The sequence below is a fragment of the Gigantopelta aegis genome, chromosome 11, assembly GCF_016097555.1.
Source record: "Gigantopelta aegis isolate Gae_Host chromosome 11, Gae_host_genome, whole genome shotgun sequence".
Taxonomy (NCBI): Eukaryota; Metazoa; Mollusca; class Gastropoda; order Neomphalida; family Peltospiridae; genus Gigantopelta; species Gigantopelta aegis.
The window spans coordinates 10,886,758-10,907,633 of record NC_054709.1 but is presented as its reverse complement, the minus strand read 5'-3'; the positions used below and the strand labels follow the sequence as shown (position 1 = coordinate 10,907,633).

The window sequence follows — 20,876 nt, the reverse complement described above, 5'->3', positions numbered from 1 at the left end:
CGTGTGACTAAATTAGGCATTGATTCTGGACTCTATAAAGGTTTTATAAGCACGGCACCCAGGCACTTGTACAGGAGTTGCACAATATGCCACCTTTGCTCGTGAACAGGCTTATTGAGTCTGTGACCTGCAGGGATATTTCACATTTTGCGTACCGTTGCAACTAAGGACTGTGATTTTGGTTTTATATATTGCCATACCACAGGGTTGAAATCTTACCATGAATGCAGCAAGATTTGTCTATTATTAGAATATAAATACATTGGTGGACTTCCGTTATAGAGCAATTTGTATGGAAGCCATATGGTCCATGGTGCGATGTAACAAGGCTACAGGGCATATTTAAATTATTAATCTATTCAGGCGTTTCAGTTACAACTGTGTACTTTATAATTATCCGTATTACAATATATAGGTATAAATAAAATAAATAAATAATAATAACAATAAAAATAGAATTTTCATAAAATAATTATAAGACATAAAATAACATGTTACACGTTTAAATATATCAAGTATAGTTGTATGTTGACCTTTAGATTCATTAATTGGTTTAATGTATTGTAATGTTTGGTTGTTGTATTGTATTGTTGTTGTTATGGTCGTTTAAATACTTGAAAAATTATATTATTGATAGTGGCTAAGTTTTTAGTGTGCTTTTGTTTACTGACTCATAAGTTCTCATTGATTTATATACACTATGGTCGCCATATAATAGTATGGATGTAAACAGTCTTTCCGGGTATTATTGAAAAAACTACATACAAATAAATAATGAAATTCGTCTCCTATGTCGTTTTCATCACAAATAGTACAGTCTATCTTCTAATAGAACTGTATTCCAACGTCCAGTCTCAACAGGTAAATAATGGTTAGAAGTCCAAAATTTTATCATAACAGTCCATAATTTTTTAGGAATTTTATTAAGATAATTTTAAAAATTTAGTTGGTCTTTGAAATATTCGTAGGTTTTACCTCTCGATGATTCTGAAATATTATTTTTCCATGTTTGTAAATACTGGTCGTTTTGTCGTATGCTAATTTACATTCTGATTGGTTGGAAATGACATCAGCTTGGCCTCGGTGAAATGCATTAAATATTTATATCTATATATTGTAATATCAAGAATTGTAAAGTACACAGTTGTAACTGAAATGTTCTGAATCATTGTATTTTACAATATATCTCTACTGTTAATACTCCACTGTTTATACACATCTCTATAATGTAATATCATGTATTTATATTGTCAATACACACATCTTTATAATGTAATACCATGTATCTATAATGTTAATACACATATCTCTATAATGTAATGACATGTACTGTATTTGTATTCATATATGTAACAAGTAATGTATTCATATTATTTGTACCCTCCTGTTAACCATCTTGTCAAAATCAGAATATGTACCCTGTATGTTTCTCTTACGCTGTTGCATAACAGCCCGAGTGTAATAAAGTTATGTTCTGTTCTGCTAAGCCATCAGACATAAGGCTGGTAGGTATAGGGTTCACAGCCTGTACCAGCTCCCACCCAGAGCGAGCTTTAAGGACTCAATGGGTAGGTTTACGGCTACTACACTCTTATTTCTCACTAACCACTAACAACTAACTCACTGTCCTGGACAGACAGCCCAGATAGCTGAGGTGTGTGCCCATGACAGTGCGCTTTAACCTTAAAGGCCCTGCTACACGATACGAGTGACTCGTACGAGTCAATCGGATTGCAACGCCAACAAGCATATCGTTATGTGTGGCATGTCATGATTGAATCGGCCCGAGTCACTCGTATGAGTCGAAGTTTAGAACTCGTTCTATTTTCATACGATTGAATCGGACGTTTGGGGACATTGACCAATCAGATCGTGGCGAAGATAACGTTGACGTTCTGAGTGTAATGGCGAAAAACTCTGTTTACTTGTCGTCGGTACAGACCCAACAGCTCATAGAGCTGTATCAGTGGCACAACTCTTTGTGGGATGTGTCCAGTCATTTATATAAATACAGAGACGTTACGACAGCCGCCTTCTTATCAATACACAACATTGTTTACCATGGTTACAGGAAGGATATTTTTTCAATGACGTCACGTTTCATACGATTGACAAGTACCGTGTGGCAACACGTCCGATTCAATCGATCCGAACGACTCGTGCCAGTGACTCATACGAGTAACTCGGTCTGATTCTATCGTATCGTGTAGCAGGCACTTAATTGGATATAAGCACAAAAATATGTTGAAATGAAATGAAAATGAATGACATCAGCTTCCGACAATGTACAACTGTCCTGAAAACACAGACTTCCTCTCCCAGATCAACTCGGTCACCAGTGGGGAGATTTCATCAAGTCGGCTGTCCTTCTGAAAACAAATAAACACACCATTGTTTAAAGGGACATTCCCGAGTTTGTGGCATTGTAAGATGTTTCCGACTAATAAAATACTTATACAATTAAACTTACATTTTAAATAGATAGAAACTATTTCATGTTTTTTTTCGAATACGATTTTTATGTCAACGAGTGATGTGTGAAAACCATATTTTCACGAATTGCGAAGTTGACATAAAAATCGTATTCGGAAAAAAACACCATGAAATGATCTATTTATTATATACATCTTTCCTAATTTTTGACAATATCTTTCGCTTTTTGGTAATATCTTTCACTTATCCTATCGAAAACATGTAACGCCATGATATATTTCTTCCTATGGAACTTTCCCAGAAAATTTACTTGACCACAGACTTTTAAAAAGAAATTTGAATAAAAATTATCTTTGTTAACATGCATTTAATAATACTGCTGTGCAAACATACCTGACAAAGTGATCCTCCAAAAACTCCCACAAAAACAAAACTCATCGAACGCCATTAAATTCTTACACTTACACTCAATGACACTACATTGTGTCATCATTATTTAGCTCGTATTCAATTTGTTTTAGACATTTTATCATAATTGCACTTCGTATCCCTTTTTAATTGGTACAGTTGTTTAAATTACATTTTTTAATTTTTCAAATACGATCAGATGCATTGGTAATCATCAAACTTAAATGCGACGAAACAAGATAAAGGGAGATAATTTAATCATGCACTTTTGCAAAAAAGTAAATATGATTTTTAATATTTTCACTTTAGCTAAAATACAGTGAAAATATGACTTGGGGTCACTTTTATGGTTTCCGTAGATCTATACATTTCATTGCTATGTATATAATAAATTTTCTTGTTTACAATATCAGTGTCTGTATATTCAATGTGTTTCTGGTCGTCTTAATATTTGTAAGAAGCCCAAACTGGATTTTGTCTTCAAATAATTTCATATGTACGAAAAAATCGTTTTAGGAAATAAAATTAAATTTAACCTGGTACAAATATTACAGTTGTCAGAAAGTCTCTGTTAGTCGATAACATCTTAAAAATTGCAGCAAACTCACTTCAGTTTTGTTTCGCAGCCCAGTGGTAAAGTACTCCTAGGATCAATCCCCATCAGTGGGCCCATTGGGTTATTTCTCATTCCAGCCAGTGCACCACGACTGGTATATCAAAAACCGTGGTATGTGCTATTCCAGGGCTTCTAGATTATGGTAACCTCACTCCCATGGCTAGTGGTATTCAGTGTTGGGCTAGTAAATAACTACTATTGCCATGCCCAACGGCTAGTGAAGTTTTTCTTCAAGTGTTGCAGTTAAATCTATTTTGTAAATATGAATATCCTGCACTCACCCCAACCCCCAATGTTAGTGTTGTTAAGCTCTATCTCCAACTTTAGGTGACGTATTTGATTATTAGTTTATTTAGTAAAATTGTATTGACTTAAAGTAAAGTAGGGCTAGTGAATTTTTAATCGTGGCTAGTAAAATGTGTCTGTATGTGTGTGTGTTTTGTGTCTGTGTGTGTATGTGTGTCTGTATGTGTGTGTGTGTGTGTCTGTATGTGTGTGTGCGTGTGTCTGTGTCTGTGTGTGCGTGTGTGTGTCTGTATGTGTGTGTCTGTGTGTGTGTGTGTGTCTGTCTGTATGCGTGTTGTGTGTGTGTGTGTGTTTGTGTGTCTGGTCTGGTGGGCTAGTGAAATATTTTTCAGTTTTGCACCCCTGGATAAATATACTATCAGGATATGACTTTTGATGTCACTCATGTGATGTCACACACATAACCTTCATTACAAAATTGTTCGTTTGAACTCTAGGTCATCGTACAAAGTAGCTGAAATAACAGAAATATTTTTATGATCTGCAGGATAAAGATAACTAGTTAATGATGTCGGATATCTGCTTTATTCTGTGAAGGTAAGAATGGGAAATTCCATGAGGGTCTGAACAGAATAAAGCAGATATCCGACATAATTAGCTCATTATTCTCTATTTAATTATTTAATGATGCACTAACAGACTACGTGTATATTAAGATTTCTCTCACTCTACACAGCACCTAGATATTTATTATTCTACAGACAGAGGTGGGAATTGATGAAATGTAAAGAAACAGGAAATCTAGAGGGGTCCGGACCGCCATTTTTACTTCAGATATCCCATACTACATCGTGAGGCCGGCTAAAGCTTACTCACTCCCTTTGTAAATGAAACCAAGTAAGAAATGTGGCCGCATTTAGATTCATAATGACGTCACAACGTAATTTGATGTGTAACTTCATCATTTAGGACAGTTTTACAATATCGCAGTGCTAAGATAGCTTTGAAAATCTGAGCCCAGAAATTTACATGACCGATTCCCCCTGTGGAAAGGATGATTAAAATACAAGGAAATGCAATGTTCCATTGCTACAAAACATTACAGAAAGAAAGACATGTTTTATTTAACGACACACTCAACACATTTTATTTACGTTTATATGGCATCAGACATATGGTTAAGGACCACACAGATATAGAGAGCGGAAACCCGCTGTTGCCACTTCATGGGCTACTCTTTCCGATTAGCAGCAAGGGATCTTTTACATGCAACATCCCACAGATAGGGTAGTACATACCACGGCCTTTGATATACCAGTCGTGGTGCACTGGCTGGAACGAGAAATAGCCCAATGGGCCCACCGACAGGGATCGATCCCACACTGACCGCGCATCGAGTGAACGCTGTACCACGTCCCGCCCCCCTACCCTAATACAAACAACTAATTGAAGAAATGACGTTTTGACAATACCAGATTGTTTCTAAAAATGTTAAATTCACTGAATACTCACATAAGCAAGTAAACTGTAGATGGAGACATTCTGTTGTTGGTACGTGTTCGACAAGCCTGACAGGTACGTGTTAAGTTTAGACACATCGCACGTGGACTTGTCGACTCCAGTGAACACATGAATTACCACACAGTTCAGCACGGGGATATGGTTTTTACACTTCAGCGACTTTACCACCATGTCGGTCTGTTGACCAATATCTTTTGAGATTTTTCGGTGCAAAAATACAAACGTGTTCCCACTGGGAGTAACGACATTGTTACCGGTAGCTGAGGAAACCTGTCCAAAAAAAACAAGAGTACCGGTGAGGTACATGATACATGATACGCTTGTCAGGAGTCTGAAGGAAAACCATAGATATTAATGAATATGGTACTGGTATACAGGGCTCGAACTTAACGACGGCAATTGCTGTCGGTGACATATAAACTGCTGTCGTTTGGGGGCGTCACCGCTGGCACTTTTGTGCCACCGGATAAAAATTACTGCCGTCGGTATAGCTGTTAACCAACGGCAAAATGTATAAACGTGTATGAACATTATCTGCCAGTATTTAACACGGATGTTTGGGTCCTGGTTGGAGTTAATTGGTGTTTAGTTTGTACCACGCAACGGAACTATATTTAGTCATGCGCATACCCTGTGCATGATTCCATTTATAATAAATTCTTGTTTATTGACATAAATTCAAGAAATTTGACTACAAGTAGCCTACATACAGAAAAATAACCTTTCAGTCAAGTTTATTTGCTGCAAAAGTCAGTTTAAAAAAATTGCCATCGGCATACTCAAAATTGCCGTCGGTAGGTCCTTTCACAGACGGCAGGTCCTTTCACAGACGGCAATTTATTTTTTAATTGCCGTGGGTGATAAATTCTTAAGTTCGAGCCCTGGGTATAATTCAATTCTAATTATGTGAAATTTTTGCAATGGGATGGATGAACAGTTTGTGCAGAAGGCCATGCAAAGTAGGTCACAGTGACCTAGTAATAGCATGTAACACACGGCCATCCCAAGTTGTTCCTACCTGTACATATGATGTTTGTTGGTCCTGTACCTGTATGCAAGATATGGTCCAGACAAGAAAAAGTGAACAAATAGACATACAGATGGATGGACGGACAACATCATACTATAATACGACCCATTATAGATGGGCGTATAAAAAAAGTAATAATGTGTATGGGGGTTTTGGTGCAACATTTGTAACCCTTCTGTCCCACATCAACACTAAGTCTTCTACTCCACCCCACTGACAACACATCAGCTCCCGCATCAATATCAACATAACAGCTCCCCACATCAATATCAATGCAACAGCTCCCCACATCAATATCAACGCAACAGCTCCCCACATCAATATCAATGCAATAGCTCCCTGCATCAATATCAACACCTCCCCACATCAATATCAACACAACAGCTCCCCACATCAATATCAACTAACAGCTCCCCACATCAATATCAATGCAACAGCTCCCCGCATCAATATCAACATAACAGCTCTCCACATCAATATCAACGCAACAGCTTCCCACATCAATATCAACACCTCTCTGCATCAATATCAACATAACAGCTCCCCACATCAATATCAATGCAACAGCTCCCCACATCAATATCAACGCAACAGCTCCCCACATCAATATCAATGCAATAGCTCCCTGCATCAATATCAACACCTCCCCACATCAATATCAACACAACAGCTCCCCACATCAATATCAACTAACAGCTCCCCACATCAATATCAATGCAACAGCTCCCCGCATCAATATCAACATAACAGCTCTCCACATCAATATCAACGCAACAGCTTCCCACATCAATATCAACACCTCTCTGCATCAATATCAACATAACAGCTCCCCACATCAATATCAACGCAACAGGTCCCCACATCAATATCAACGCAATAGCTCCCTGCATCAATATCAACACCTCCCCGCATCAATATCAACGCAACAGCTCCCCGCATCAATATCAACATAACAGCTCACCGCATCAATATCAACACAACAGCTCCCATCATCAATATCAACACAACAGCTCCCCGCATCAATATCAACGCAACAGCTCCCCGCATCAATATCAACACATCCCCGCATCAATATCAACGCAACAGCTCCCCGCATCAATATCAACATAACAGCTCCCCGCATCAATATCAACACAACAGCTCCCCGCATCAATATCAACACAACAGCTCCCCGCATCAATATCAACACAACAGCTCCCGCATCAATATCAACGCAACAGCTCCCCGCATCAATATCAACATAACAGCTACCCGCATCAATATCAACACAACAGCTCCCCGCATCAATATCAACACAACAGCTCCCCGCATCAATATCAACACAACAGCTCTCCACATCAATATCAACGCAACAGCTCCCCACATCAATATCAACACAACAGCTCCCCGCATCAATATCAACATAACAGCTCCCCGCATCAATATCAACAACAACAGCTCAATATCATCATAACAGCTCCCCACATCAATATCATCAATATCAACGCAACAGCTCCCCACATCAATATCAACATAACAGCTCTCCACATCAATATCAACATAACAGCTCCCCGCATCAATATCAATATAACAGCTAATCAATATCAACACAACAGCTCCCGCATCAATATCAACGCAACAGCTACCCGCATCAATATCATCATAACAGCTCCCCACATCAATATCAACACAACAGCTCCCATCATCAATATCATCATAACAGCTACCCGCATCAATATCAACACAACAGCTCCCTGCATCAATATCAACACAACAGCTCCCCGCATCAATATCAACGCAACAGCTCCCCGCATCAATATCAACACAACAGCTCCCCACATCAATATCAACATAACAGCTCCCATCATCAATATCATCACAACAGCTACCCGCATCAATATCAACACAACAGCTCCCCACATCAATATCAACACAACAGCTCCCCACATCAATATCAACACAACAGCTCCCATCATCAATATCATCATAACAGCTACCCGCATCAATATCAACACAACAGCTCCCTGCATCAATATCAACACAACAGCTACCCGCATCAATATCAACACAACAGCTCCCCACATCAATATCAACATAACAGCTCCCCACATCAATATCAACATAACAGCTCCCCACATCAATATCAACATAACAGCTCCCCACATCAATATCAACATAACAGCTACCTGCATCAATATCAACACAACAGCTCCCGCATCAATATCAACGCAACAGCTACCCGCATCAATATCATCATAACAGCTCCCCACATCAATATCAACACAACAGCTCCCATCATCAATATCATCATAACAGCTACCCGCATCAATATCAACACAACAGCTCCCTGCATCAATATCAACACAACAGCTCCCCACATCAATATCAACACAACAGCTCCCCACATCAATATCAACATAACAGCTCCCCACATCAATATCAACATAACAGCTCCCCACATCAATATCAACACAACAGCTCCCCGCATCAATATCAACACAACAGCTCCCTGCATCAATATCAACATAACAGCTCCCCGCATCAATATCAACGCAACAGCTCCCCGCATCAATATCAACACAACAGCTCCCCACATCAATATCAACGCAACAGCTCCCCACATCAATATCAACGCAACAGCTCCCCACATCAATATCAACGCAACAGCTCCCCACATCAATATCAACACAACAGCTCCCCCGCATCAATATCAACATAACAGCACCGCACCCCAATGGCAAAACAAGATTACCCCCCACCAATGTCGACACAACATTACCCCACACCAGTTTCAACATAACAGTGTCCCACACCAGTGTCAACACATTACCCCACCCCAGGTCGAAATTTTCACCACCTCAGGTGTACTTTTTCTATCCCACATGACTGCATATGATGGAGTCTTATAATCTATACCCCACAATGGTGATAGATTCTATTAGTGTAACACCACAGTGGTGGACGATTTCTACATACCCTTGATGTCATAATTCATGTTTTACAATGATTGATGTCATAATTCATGTTTTACAATGACTGATGTCATAACTCATATTTTTTTCAGAATTACATATACATGTATGTTGAAAGAAAAGAAAGGAAAGAAAGAATCCCCAAGTTGCCATTTGACACTGTATCACAGTTTTAAAAATATTTAAAAAATAATAATAATAATATTTTCAACTTTATATTTATTGTTAAGGTGTTACATTTTTAGGTCGTTGTATAATGTGGACTATATTTTCTGTGTATGATTAAATGAGTTTCTAGGTGAAATATTTTTTAATCATTCTACAATAAACAAACTGTAGCTTACAAAATTAATGTTTTGTTACTGTAACTAAATGGGACCCTGCAAACCTTGACCCTCAAAAAAAAAACTTTTTCCTCAGGTTGGAATTACTTTATCTATACCTCACAACAGGGACGAAATGTTTTATTTAACGACGCACTCAACACATTTTATTTACCTCACAACAGTGAACGATTCTATTATTCTCCCACCTGTAGCTACGTAAGACAGACCCATTCCATTATGTCAGCCCATACAAAATAAACTGTAATTAAATAGCAAGAAAAAGAATCAATCACCATTGTGAGGTACAGATAAGGCAATTCCAAAGCTCAGGACAAAATGTTTTTGTAAGGGTCTCGGGAAAACCTCATCCCTCACAAAAAAACATTTTGTCCCGAGGACCGTATCTAAACTTCACAATGGTGAAAGATTCTATTAATATTCAGCCTGGGGCAATAGAACTGCCCTAAAACGTACAACAAGGCAAACACAAAAACACCAATTTAATAACACACATGTAAAGTGAAACCCCTCTAAACCGGACACCCTTGGGACCAAGTAAAATGTCCAGTTTAAGAGGTGTCCAGTTTAAAGAGGTTATGTTCTGTACTGACAGTGAGAAATGTCCGGTTGTGGGGAAGTCTGGTTTATAGAGTGTCCGGTTTTGGGGGAAGTTCGGTTTATAGAGTGTCCAGTTTTGGGAGGTTTTACTGTATAATCATGTAACAGATTTACACACCTGAATTCTCCTGGATTTGAGATGTTTTTCCAGATGTAAAACAAGTAGGTGAGATGATTCTGTCCCAAACAGCTGAACCTGTATATAATGCGCTGAAAGAAGGAAGGAAATGTTTTATGTAACGACGCACTCAACACATTTTATTTTAACGGTTATGTGGCGTCGGACATATGGTTAAGGACCACACAGATACTGAGAGAGGAAACCCGCTGTCGCCACTTCATGGGCTATTCTTCTCAATTAGCAGCAAGGGATCTTTTATATGCACCATCCCACAGACAGGATAACACATACCACAGCCTTTGATATACTGGCCGTAGCGAATAATAGCCCAATAGGCCCACTGATGGGGATTGATTTCACCCCCCCCCCCCCCCCACTTGCACCGAAACAACACATAATCATGTAATGTTAAAGTTTGTGTTTTGTTTAATGACACCACTAGAGCACATTGGAACCATTGGCAACCAGAAAAATAAGAAACAGTGCCCTTATTAGTTTAAAAGTGAACCATTTTGTCTAGCTAAATAATTTTGTCATATTTACTTCCACATAATTATTTTAAGCTAAGTATTGCCCTGTTTTGACATGGCATTTTTACCACTCATAAATATTCAAACCAAAATATTATTCCTTTATTAAGTTCGAGCCCTGGGGTAATAAAAAGTTCTGACTTCAAACCATCTTATACCTATGTTAGTGTGAGATTTTGAGGACAGTCCGGGAGACAGAGTCTCGTAAAAATCATGTGGGACTCTGTAGCTTGACTAGCATACAAGCCCACATGGCTCGTAAACATTATTTGTACAAATTACATTGATTCTTCGAACTGACAGTCAACATACACCTCAAAATCTTGAGAAACCACAGTCTTGAATAGCAATCTTTTCCATGGTTTCATTCAAAACATTGAGTGTATTTTCTGTTCTACTGGAGACACACGGCAGGGCTCGCTGGGTTGGTGGCAGGCTCTGAAGGTAAGCAAACAGGGAGTCCTTATGACACTAAATTTTTTAAACCAAAATTGCACACTGCATGTTTATACTGAACATTTATATCGTTGGACAAATATACAGCCTAAAATGTCAACATTTCATTGTTAGAGCCTACATTTTGTATACATACCTTTTAACATTCCTTCAGCTGCATATAAATCCTTTATGTAAGTGACCTGATGATAAAAATAACAGAAAATTATGGATTAAAACACGCACACACACACACAGACAAAATACAGACATAAACACACGCACACACATACACATACAAAATGTAGTCTTGATCACACATTTGTTGATGCTATTAAGCTCATTTATGACCCACCCACCCACCCGTTCAAAAGAAAGAATAATTTGATGTTTAATCCAACCCCCAATAACCCTGCTACATTTTTCCATCAGTAGCAAGGTCAGGATTTCTGAGAGGGTTAAACAGGTAAAATGCCATCCCCCATAAAATATTATTTGAGTTTGGCACAATGCTGAGACACTATTTTCCCTGAATATATTTGTCATATGTCGAAGAAATTTATTTTTTATATCAACTCTAGTGTATACATGAACGACGGAGATGGGGGACCAAGAAATTTGTATCACAGATGGCTTGAAAACACATCTGAAGGATCCTAAATGACCCCCCCCCCCCCCCGACTGCCGGTGCCATTGATATATGCATTCTAAAAATTCAATTCAGCAGAACCATACCTGAACATTTCTTTCTTCAGGGCTAGCTCTGGCACTCGCCAAATTCGCCAATTGCGAATTTTGAAAGCAGTTGGCTAATTTTATTTTAGTTTGGCGAAATAATTTCATGTAATAATTGACATTTTTTAGAAAATAACTGACAATTTCTGCAATTTTTAAAGTTTATTACACAATTTGGCGAATTGTTTTGCTCTCCCAGAGCTAGCCCTGTTCTTTCTGGCAGAAACCGTAATGGTGTCTTTTATTTACACTTTGAAACAGACAGGACAGCACATGTCATAACCTCTGATATACATGTACATGTTGTAGGGCACTGATTGGGAGAGGAGAAAAACTAATCGGAGAATGGATCCACCAAGGGGATTCGATCCTACAACCAAAGCATCTGAGGAGAGCGCCCCACTGATTAATCATCGGCTACTGGAAGAAAGGAAATGTTTTATATAACGTCGCACTCAACACATTTTGTTCACAGTTATATGGCGCTGAGTGCGTCGTTAAATAAAACATTTCTTTCCTTCCTTCCACAGAGATGGTTTGATCCTCAACACAAGCACCTCAAGCCAACACTCAACCGAATGAGCTAAATCCCCCCCCACCCCACAAAATATAGAGGCTTATATTACCAGCTGACAACTTCCATTAAGTAACATCTGAATAAAAACAAATTATTAGAAAGAAATGAGGAAACCCGCTGTCGCCACTTCATGGGCTACTCTTTCCGATCAGCAGCAAGGGATCTTTTATATGCACCATCCCACAGACAGGGTAGTACATACCACGGCCTTTGATATACCTTCCAGAGGTCGTCCGATCCTTCCAATATGTGAGCTTTAACTCCGGTGTACTTGGTGGCCAGCAACAAACACTCTGTGCCGTAGTCAAAGTCGTAGTCCGTGCTCTGTAAGAAAACCAAATGACGACTGTAGCACATTGATTTATTAATCAGCGATTATCAGTCTACTTAATAATATCGGGTTTTCGATGAAACATACAATTGTTTTGTTTAAATTTTATTACCAGAATTAGTATTTTATATCGTAGTATTAAATTTAGAACCGAGTGTATAATTTGAAATTTTCCGATGGAACGCGGAACATGGTTAAACATTTAAAAAATGTAACGATAAGTGTTTTGGATGCCCACACTCTCTGCTTGTCAGTCAGTCAGTTTGTGTTAGTGTTGTCATCGGGTATATTTTTAAAGTGTTTTACTTACTGGCGAGAATATTTTTTAATTTCAAAATTTCAGTATTTTGAGGTCTGCTCAGTATGGTAAACCAGTACCAGACCCGTAGGAGCTGGGGGGGGGGGGGGGGGGGGGGGGCACTTTTTTCGCCAATTTTTATTTCGGGACTTTAAAATGTCTTATAATGCTAATACAGAAACCTGATGATAGAACAACCATAAAAATTTGTCCCCCCACTTTGAAAATCCGCCCTACGGGCCCGGGTACTGACACGATACCGATACCAAATGGCATATACGGTATATACCGCCACGCTCTAATGGAAAAGAGAACAAACCTGTTCATACGCCCGCTTGATGACATCAAATTGAAATGCTTGCGGCATCTCGCTCGCCCAGTAACGATTTCTGTCCAGAGATTCTTCGAGGAAATTCGATTCTATCGCAATCACAGTCGAAACGAGCGGTCTCATCACACCAGCAGCCTAAATGAAAAAAAAAGAAGAAAGGAATGTTTAACGGAATTTCTGCGATCATATTTTTGAAGCTATGTCAGCGCTATGAAATTGTAAAAAACATCGTAGGCTATGACATCACCATAGCACATCAGGCCCTCGGATTTTTCAGATATGACTGTTTCTGGTACCGTGTCAGTAAAGTCACGGAACCAAAATTTCGTTTCCCACAATTATTATATCGAGCACGACTATTCAACGAAAATAATACATATACTATTATATAATAATATTTTTTAAAACGGTTTCCAATGGGTTCCCATGATCACAAGGCACGGAAAAAAGAAAGAAAGAATGTTTTATTTAACGATGCACTCAACACATTTTAGCAGCAAGGGATCTTTTATTTGCATTTCCCACAGGCAGGATAGCACAAACCATGGCCTTTGTTGGACCAGTTATGGATCACTGGTCGGTGCAAGTGGTTTACACCCACCCATTTAGCCTTGCAGAGCACTCACTCAGGGTTTGGAGTCGGTATCTGGATTAAAAATACCATGCCTCGACTGGGATCCAAACCCAGTACCTACCAGCCTAACCACGACGCCACTGAGGCCGGTACAATGAAAATAATACATATAATATTATATAATATTTATTTTTTAAAATGGGTTCCAGGGGTTCAAAAATTTTCAAAAAAATTACTTGCCACAGGGCAAGTGCCAATTAGATATTCACTTGCCCTGTATATTTTTCCACTTGCCCACACTTCTTAAGTTAACCAATTGTGTTACTCCTATTTAATTTAATACAGTGCTTAATAATGTCATAATATTGAAAGTAATTGGTTTGATTGCACAAATAAAGAATTTTGCCAATAGGTTACAACACTTACTCTGCATGTTTGGTAAACAACAGAAGGGGACGGGGTGTACATCGATTGCAGCCTTGTATTTTTAATTTATTGAGTATAATTTATTTGTTAAAAAATATTAATAAAGCAGAACAAATTAATATATTCATGTATGCTTAGAGAGCATCACACCATCATCATTATGACGTAGTGCTAATGAACTCTAACTTGTCACGATTTTGACATAGGGCTAATGAAATCTAACTTCACCTTGCTTGTTCATTTTACATGGACGTAGACTTACATTTGCTAAGTACTGAAAAACATTAAGTATGTTTTTGCTACAAGGTTTATGATATCTAAACTAAAATGTCTTGCAACATTTATAAGAATACAGTTCATAATATTTAGGCTCTGTTCAAGTGAACTGGGAAATTATAAACATGCTTTATGCCCCCATTCATTTGCAAAGAGCAGATTCCAGAGTCCACCGCGTTAACGTCTAATATAATTTGAATATGACAATTTTTGTAAGGATTAAACATTTTGATTGCATTCACAAGGCATGTATATTTTATTTTTATTTAAAATACACCTGCGAAGTCACAGTATTGTCTCAACGCTCCATTATTTTTCAGTAATGGAGAGATAAAACCCTACTTAATTAACCCACTAAAATCATTAGTGTTAATTTCCATACTAACATATATTCACATAAAATTATTACTCAGTGGTGTATTTTAAGTAGGGGAATATCCTCGTAACTCTCCATTCCTGAAAAATAATGGGACTTGTCTCCATTATTTTTCAGGAATGGAGAGTTACTCGGACATTCCCCTATACATAAGCTGTAAAGCGTATTGGACGCTATTTCCAAGTTTGAAGATCATCGAACCAAATTCAGTCAAATGTTCAGTGGCAGAAATTACCGATCTTAGTCGATAGTAAAAGGGGAATAACTCTAAAGTTTGTTATTGAACTTTTCAACACATTGTTTTCCGTTTTGGTGTTAACGCGTTGGCAAGAGTTCCGATCGTTCCAGCATTTAGAGTTAGTTCTCCTTAGAGTTATGTAAATGCTCGAACGATCGGAACTCTTTCCAAAGGTTTTACCGAGATTTGTAACAAAAAATAACAAAACAAAAAATGTTTTAGGTGTTAATTGTATAGTCACTTGTCATCGGGCATATGCAGTTAACATAATTACTTGCCCGGCACGAAAATTCCCCTTGCCACAGGCGTCGGGCGATGGGATTTTTGAACCCCTGGGGTTCCCATGATCACAAGGCACAGAACCAAAAAAGTGCTTCCCATGAAATGTGAAATTCTATGGCCTGCATATATATGTCATAGTTTAAGATGGTTTTACGATTTTGTGAAAATATTGGCCCAGCTCTTTATACTATGACTATTTGGTGTCTAACAGGCATTGAAATAAGAAATGTGTCTGGTAACCCATGTACAGGTTAACATAAATTACATGCCTGATAACCTATAAACAAAAGTTTGTTTTGTTTAATGACACCACTAGAGCACACTGATTTATTAATAATTGCCTATTAGATGTCAAAATTTTGATAATTTTTATATTTAGTGAGAGTGGAAACCCGCTACATTTTTCCATCAGTAGCAAGGGATCTTTTATATATACCATCACACGGTAGCATATATGCACCATCTCACAGACAGGATAGTACATACCACGGCCTTTGATATACCAGTCATGGTGCACTGGCTAGAACATGAAATAGCCCAATAGCCCACTGATGGGGTTCAATCCCAAACCGACCACACATCAAGCGAGTGCTTTACCACTGGGTAACATCCTGCCCTCGATAACCTATAGGTTACACATATATGACACAGTTATGAAGTTAACAATTTCCATTATCATTCCTTCAAAAACATACAGACATTTTGTTATTTATTTGTATCACTATTCTCGTTATGCCAATACTAAATCTTGTTTGTGTAATTTATATTTTATACAGCACACAGCTGATCAAAATTTAGGTGGTGGTGTTTTCGTTCTAAAACCTTTGTAGAGAATGAAGTAATATTTTCGACCTTCTTGACATGTGGTAACCTCCTTGTAACCGGAAACAAACATTCTCAAATTATTTAACCATCACTACCATTGTCTTAACCACAACCACCAATATCATACAATCAGCATCATCAGCATCATCTCCACCATCATCTCCACCATAATCATCATCATCTCCACCATCATCATCATCATCTCCACCAGCATCATCATCTCCACCATCATCATCATCATCTCAATCATCATCATCTCCACCATCATCATCATCTCCACCATAATCATCATCTCAATCATCATCATCTCCACCATCATCATCATCTCAATCATCATCATCTCCAACATCATCATCTCCACCATCATCATCATCTCCACCATCATCATTATCATCAATATCATTATCAACTTCTCCAACTTTTTATCACCATCACTATCATCATTGTATAATTATTTCCCACCACCACCACCATCACCATCTTCATCACAATAATCTTCTTCACCTTCATATATCTTTACATGTACTTTTCTACCACCATTATTATCATCATCACCACCACCACCACCATCATCAGAAATGTTATAATCATCAGGTACTCACGCCATAGGGCAGGGGATGTAGCCCAGTGGTAAAAGGTTCACATGATAGCGCAGTCTGTCTAGGATCAACCCCCGTTGGTGAGCCCATTGGGCTATTTCTCGTTCCAGCCAGTGCACCACAACTGGTATATCAGAGGCTGTGGTATGTGTGTTATCCTGTCTGTGGATGGTGCTTATTAAAGATCCATTGCTGCTAATGGAAAAGTGTAGTGGGTTTTTTCTCTGAGATTATAAGTCTGGCGTTCATGAAATGAGAAATGAAAAATGTAAACAAATGTGTTAAGGGACACTTAATTTTGTTTTTACGAGGGCGGGGGAGGGGGTTGGTCCTCTTCATCCCCTATTTTGGATCTGCCCTTGGCTCTGTTCAGCAGCATGCAAGAAGTTGAATATCCTTTTAACTTTAACTTTACTCACACCATGTTTCTTAGCTGACAAAACGACGTTCCTAGCCAGCTCGTTTGTGACGAACAGACGGACAGCATCGTGGATGATCAAAACATCAGGTGGTGACCGAGCTGAAATAAGATATTTTAATTGATGTAGAACTGTTACAAGATAAATTCTGGGTTTTGTTTTCTTTCAAATAAGGAGGCTGTTTAATAATAATAATAACAATAATAATAATAATAATCTTTAGTTAAAGGTTACACAAACAGTAGTGCACTAATCTTCCTTGTGGCCTTCTGTCTGTTAAGTATTAAAAATTATTGCTCAACATATAATGAAATAAACAATGTAATAACAAAACACAACATAATTAATTCTTCATTAAGAAAAGACAGCCATAGATGTATGTACTGAATGCAGTGAAATGTATAATTGTAAGCAGAAAAGTCAGGACCCTGCCCATAGCCAATTTAGCCTATTACTATTTTTTTTAATACAAAATGGCTACAACATTTAATATTTGGCTAAAAAAATTTGTTTAAATTAGGCCTTTTTGTTTTTAATTTTCAAGGAAATGCCCCATATACACGTATTTGAAACTTGGCTAAAACAAGTGAGCACAGAAGGCTGCAATAGATATACTGAAAATTGCAGTCACCTGTTTCTACGTGTTTGTGGAGGTGTCAGACAGGATCATTGTACAAACCAAGTTTCAGCACAATTCAATCAAAACTGTAGGAGAAGATGGACTTCAAAGATAAAGTTAACAGACAAATCGGTCATGGGCGCAGGTGCCAGCCTTGGCCGGCTCCTCCGTCCAGGAGAGGAAAAGGGTTGGGGTGGGTGGGAGAGGAGACCACCTGCACTGGCAAGTGCAAGGGAGTACAAGCAGCCTGACCGTGTTCGGTAGTGAGCTGGGGAAATCGCTATTAGAAAAGCTCTATTGATGATCATGAACATCAAAGAGGAGCTAATAATCATTGCAAAATAATACAAATATGAAAGTATTTCATTAAGAATTACAACAAGACTTTACAGTATGAGTAAGCTCCCCTTAAATTTTAAAGGTGGGTAAATTACTTCCCTAAAAATAAAATCAACGATTTCATGAATTTGGTAACACTACACACCTTATTCTTCAAAGGTGAGTCAGCAAAACACATAACTACCCTTAAAACAAAATAAATTTCATATAAACTGGCAAAACAGTAATAATTAAGTTATTCATTACATACAGAACTTCACATGTTATTTTCACTTCCTATTTATTGCACAAGTTTATTATGTGCAAGAATATATACCAGAAACCTGCATAGTGGTCGAGTTTTCAATTTAAAGTCTTAACTACACTTTCTTAAATCTATGTCATGATCAATCCTCTTTTCCTAGATTTAATTAACGTTAAGAGTGATACTCTGCGACAGTCTTGTATAATTTCAAATACGACATCAGTAATAAAAAGGCATTAATTCTAGTAAAAAACTTATAAAAAGGAATTCATCATTTACAAGTTCCGGTCCAAATCGCACATATGTATGATAAGAGATAAATTTATCACACGGTTTAAAAATGTCTTTATCACTATAGTAAGATTGAATAGGTATGTAATAAAATACAAATACTAAAGCTAATCACACCCCTGATCAAGCTATGTTCTTTTCCCAGGTGAGTAAAGTTAGAATTACCTGAAAACGCTTGGATTCCTTTGAATATAGACCTGTGTCTGGTCATACCACCTTCAATAACAGTCACCTTATTAAGGTTATAGTCAGCGACAAGTTTACGAACACCATCGATGTAGTCTTTAGACACCGTCAGCATGATGGTCTTCACCCAGTCAAATCTAAAAAGAGATGTGATCTAGTAGATGTAGTAGCTGCAGGGTGCTCTAGAGGTGGGGTGCCAAATTTAAAAAAAGAGTTAATGTTTGTTTTGCTATATCACGAACTACATGTACGTTAAAGCTGCAGTATCAGGACATTTTTTTTTTCCATGTCATAGTTAGAGCACACTGATTCATTAATCATCGACTACTGGATATCAAACATTTGGTCATTTTTGACATCATAGTCTTAGAAAAGAAACCCGCTACATTTTTCCATTAGTAGCAAGGGATCTTTTATATGCACCATCCCACAGACAGAGTAGCACATAACACAGCCTTTGACCTGTTGATATACCAGTTGTGGTTCACCGGCTGGAACAAGAAATATCCCAATGGGCCCACCGATGGGGAATCTAAAAGAAATATGTACTAGTAGCAGTAGCAGGGTAGCTGCAGGGTGCTCTATAGCAATGGGATGCTATATTAAAAAAAAAATTAAAGTTTGTTTTGTTTAATGACACCACTAGAGCACATTAATTAATCATTGGTTAATAATTTTGCAGGTAAATTGCACCACTACAGTCAAAGAAAGGAATATTTGCTACATGATACTTCAGTGCTTATTATTATCCATTTTCCGTTACTGCAATGACAGCAGGGGCAACACAGTGTAAAAAATAGTGGTACAGCTCGAGGTTGTCAGACTCTCCTTTCAAATTCATGTGAAGGACATTTTTACAGATACAATAAATAAACACACACACACACACACACACACACACACCAGGTACACACGCAACACATACACAGACAGTGGTACGGCCATGGAATATCACTTTGAAAAGTGGTACGGCCATGGCCGTACCAGCTGTACTGTCTGCGCCACACCTGGACAGCACTGTCTGTATTTTACTGCATGTGTAAATCCTTACATCACTTATATAATTCAAATCCATTTCCGCTACACAGGATAAGATCCACTTGTTTTTAGCGAGTCAAAATCATATCACAGTAGAACTTCTGCAATTATTTATACCATATTTTCCAGCCTATTACATGCACTGGTGTAAATGTGACAGTGTCTGTTTTTGTTGGTTTGTTTAGATTGTTTTTGTTGCAATGTATGACAATTAAATTTTGGAAAGAGTTCGACCCGTACTGCTCTATATAAGAGGCTCTAAAGACTAACCCTAATCCTACCCCTAAAACTACCCTAACCACTGAAAGGGGGTACGAGTCAAACTCAACTCAATGTTACTCATGCCTAAATGTTAATAACAAAAGTGAAAATAGACCGAAACTACACAGGTTATGAAACAGTGATCTCCATTAATTTACCTATGAAAACAGTAAATCGAGTAGAAAAATATTGGTTTCCCGAACATTTCTGAAAACTGTTTTGGTGGTGACAACCCCATTCTCTCCCCTGTGCCACTAGCCGGCAATATCACGCCAACACTAAAATCACTAGCCATGATTTTGTTTTCTTTTTGAAGGTGACAGTTATCGCCCTTGTTTATGTATTTTTATACTAATAGTTTTTATTGGATAATCGA

At 38.0% G+C, this 20,876-nt stretch overlaps 1 protein-coding gene across 1 annotated transcript; it reads right to left on the bottom strand.

The window, feature by feature from the left end:
- Positions 1-1,589: 1,589 nt before the first annotated feature.
- On the bottom strand, positions 1,590-20,796 carry LOC121385600 (D-ribitol-5-phosphate cytidylyltransferase-like). Its single transcript, XM_041516339.1, has 9 exons — positions 20,659-20,796; positions 19,181-19,338; positions 17,523-17,623; positions 13,496-13,642; positions 12,767-12,871; positions 11,393-11,438; positions 10,268-10,359; positions 5,216-5,494; positions 1,590-2,369 (listed from the first exon to the last, which is right to left on the bottom strand). Exons 1-9 carry the CDS (start codon positions 20,793-20,795, stop codon positions 2,271-2,273), a joined length of 1,164 nt encoding a protein of 387 aa, XP_041372273.1. The 5' UTR covers position 20,796; the 3' UTR covers positions 1,590-2,270.
- Positions 20,797-20,876: the final 80 nt, after the last annotated feature.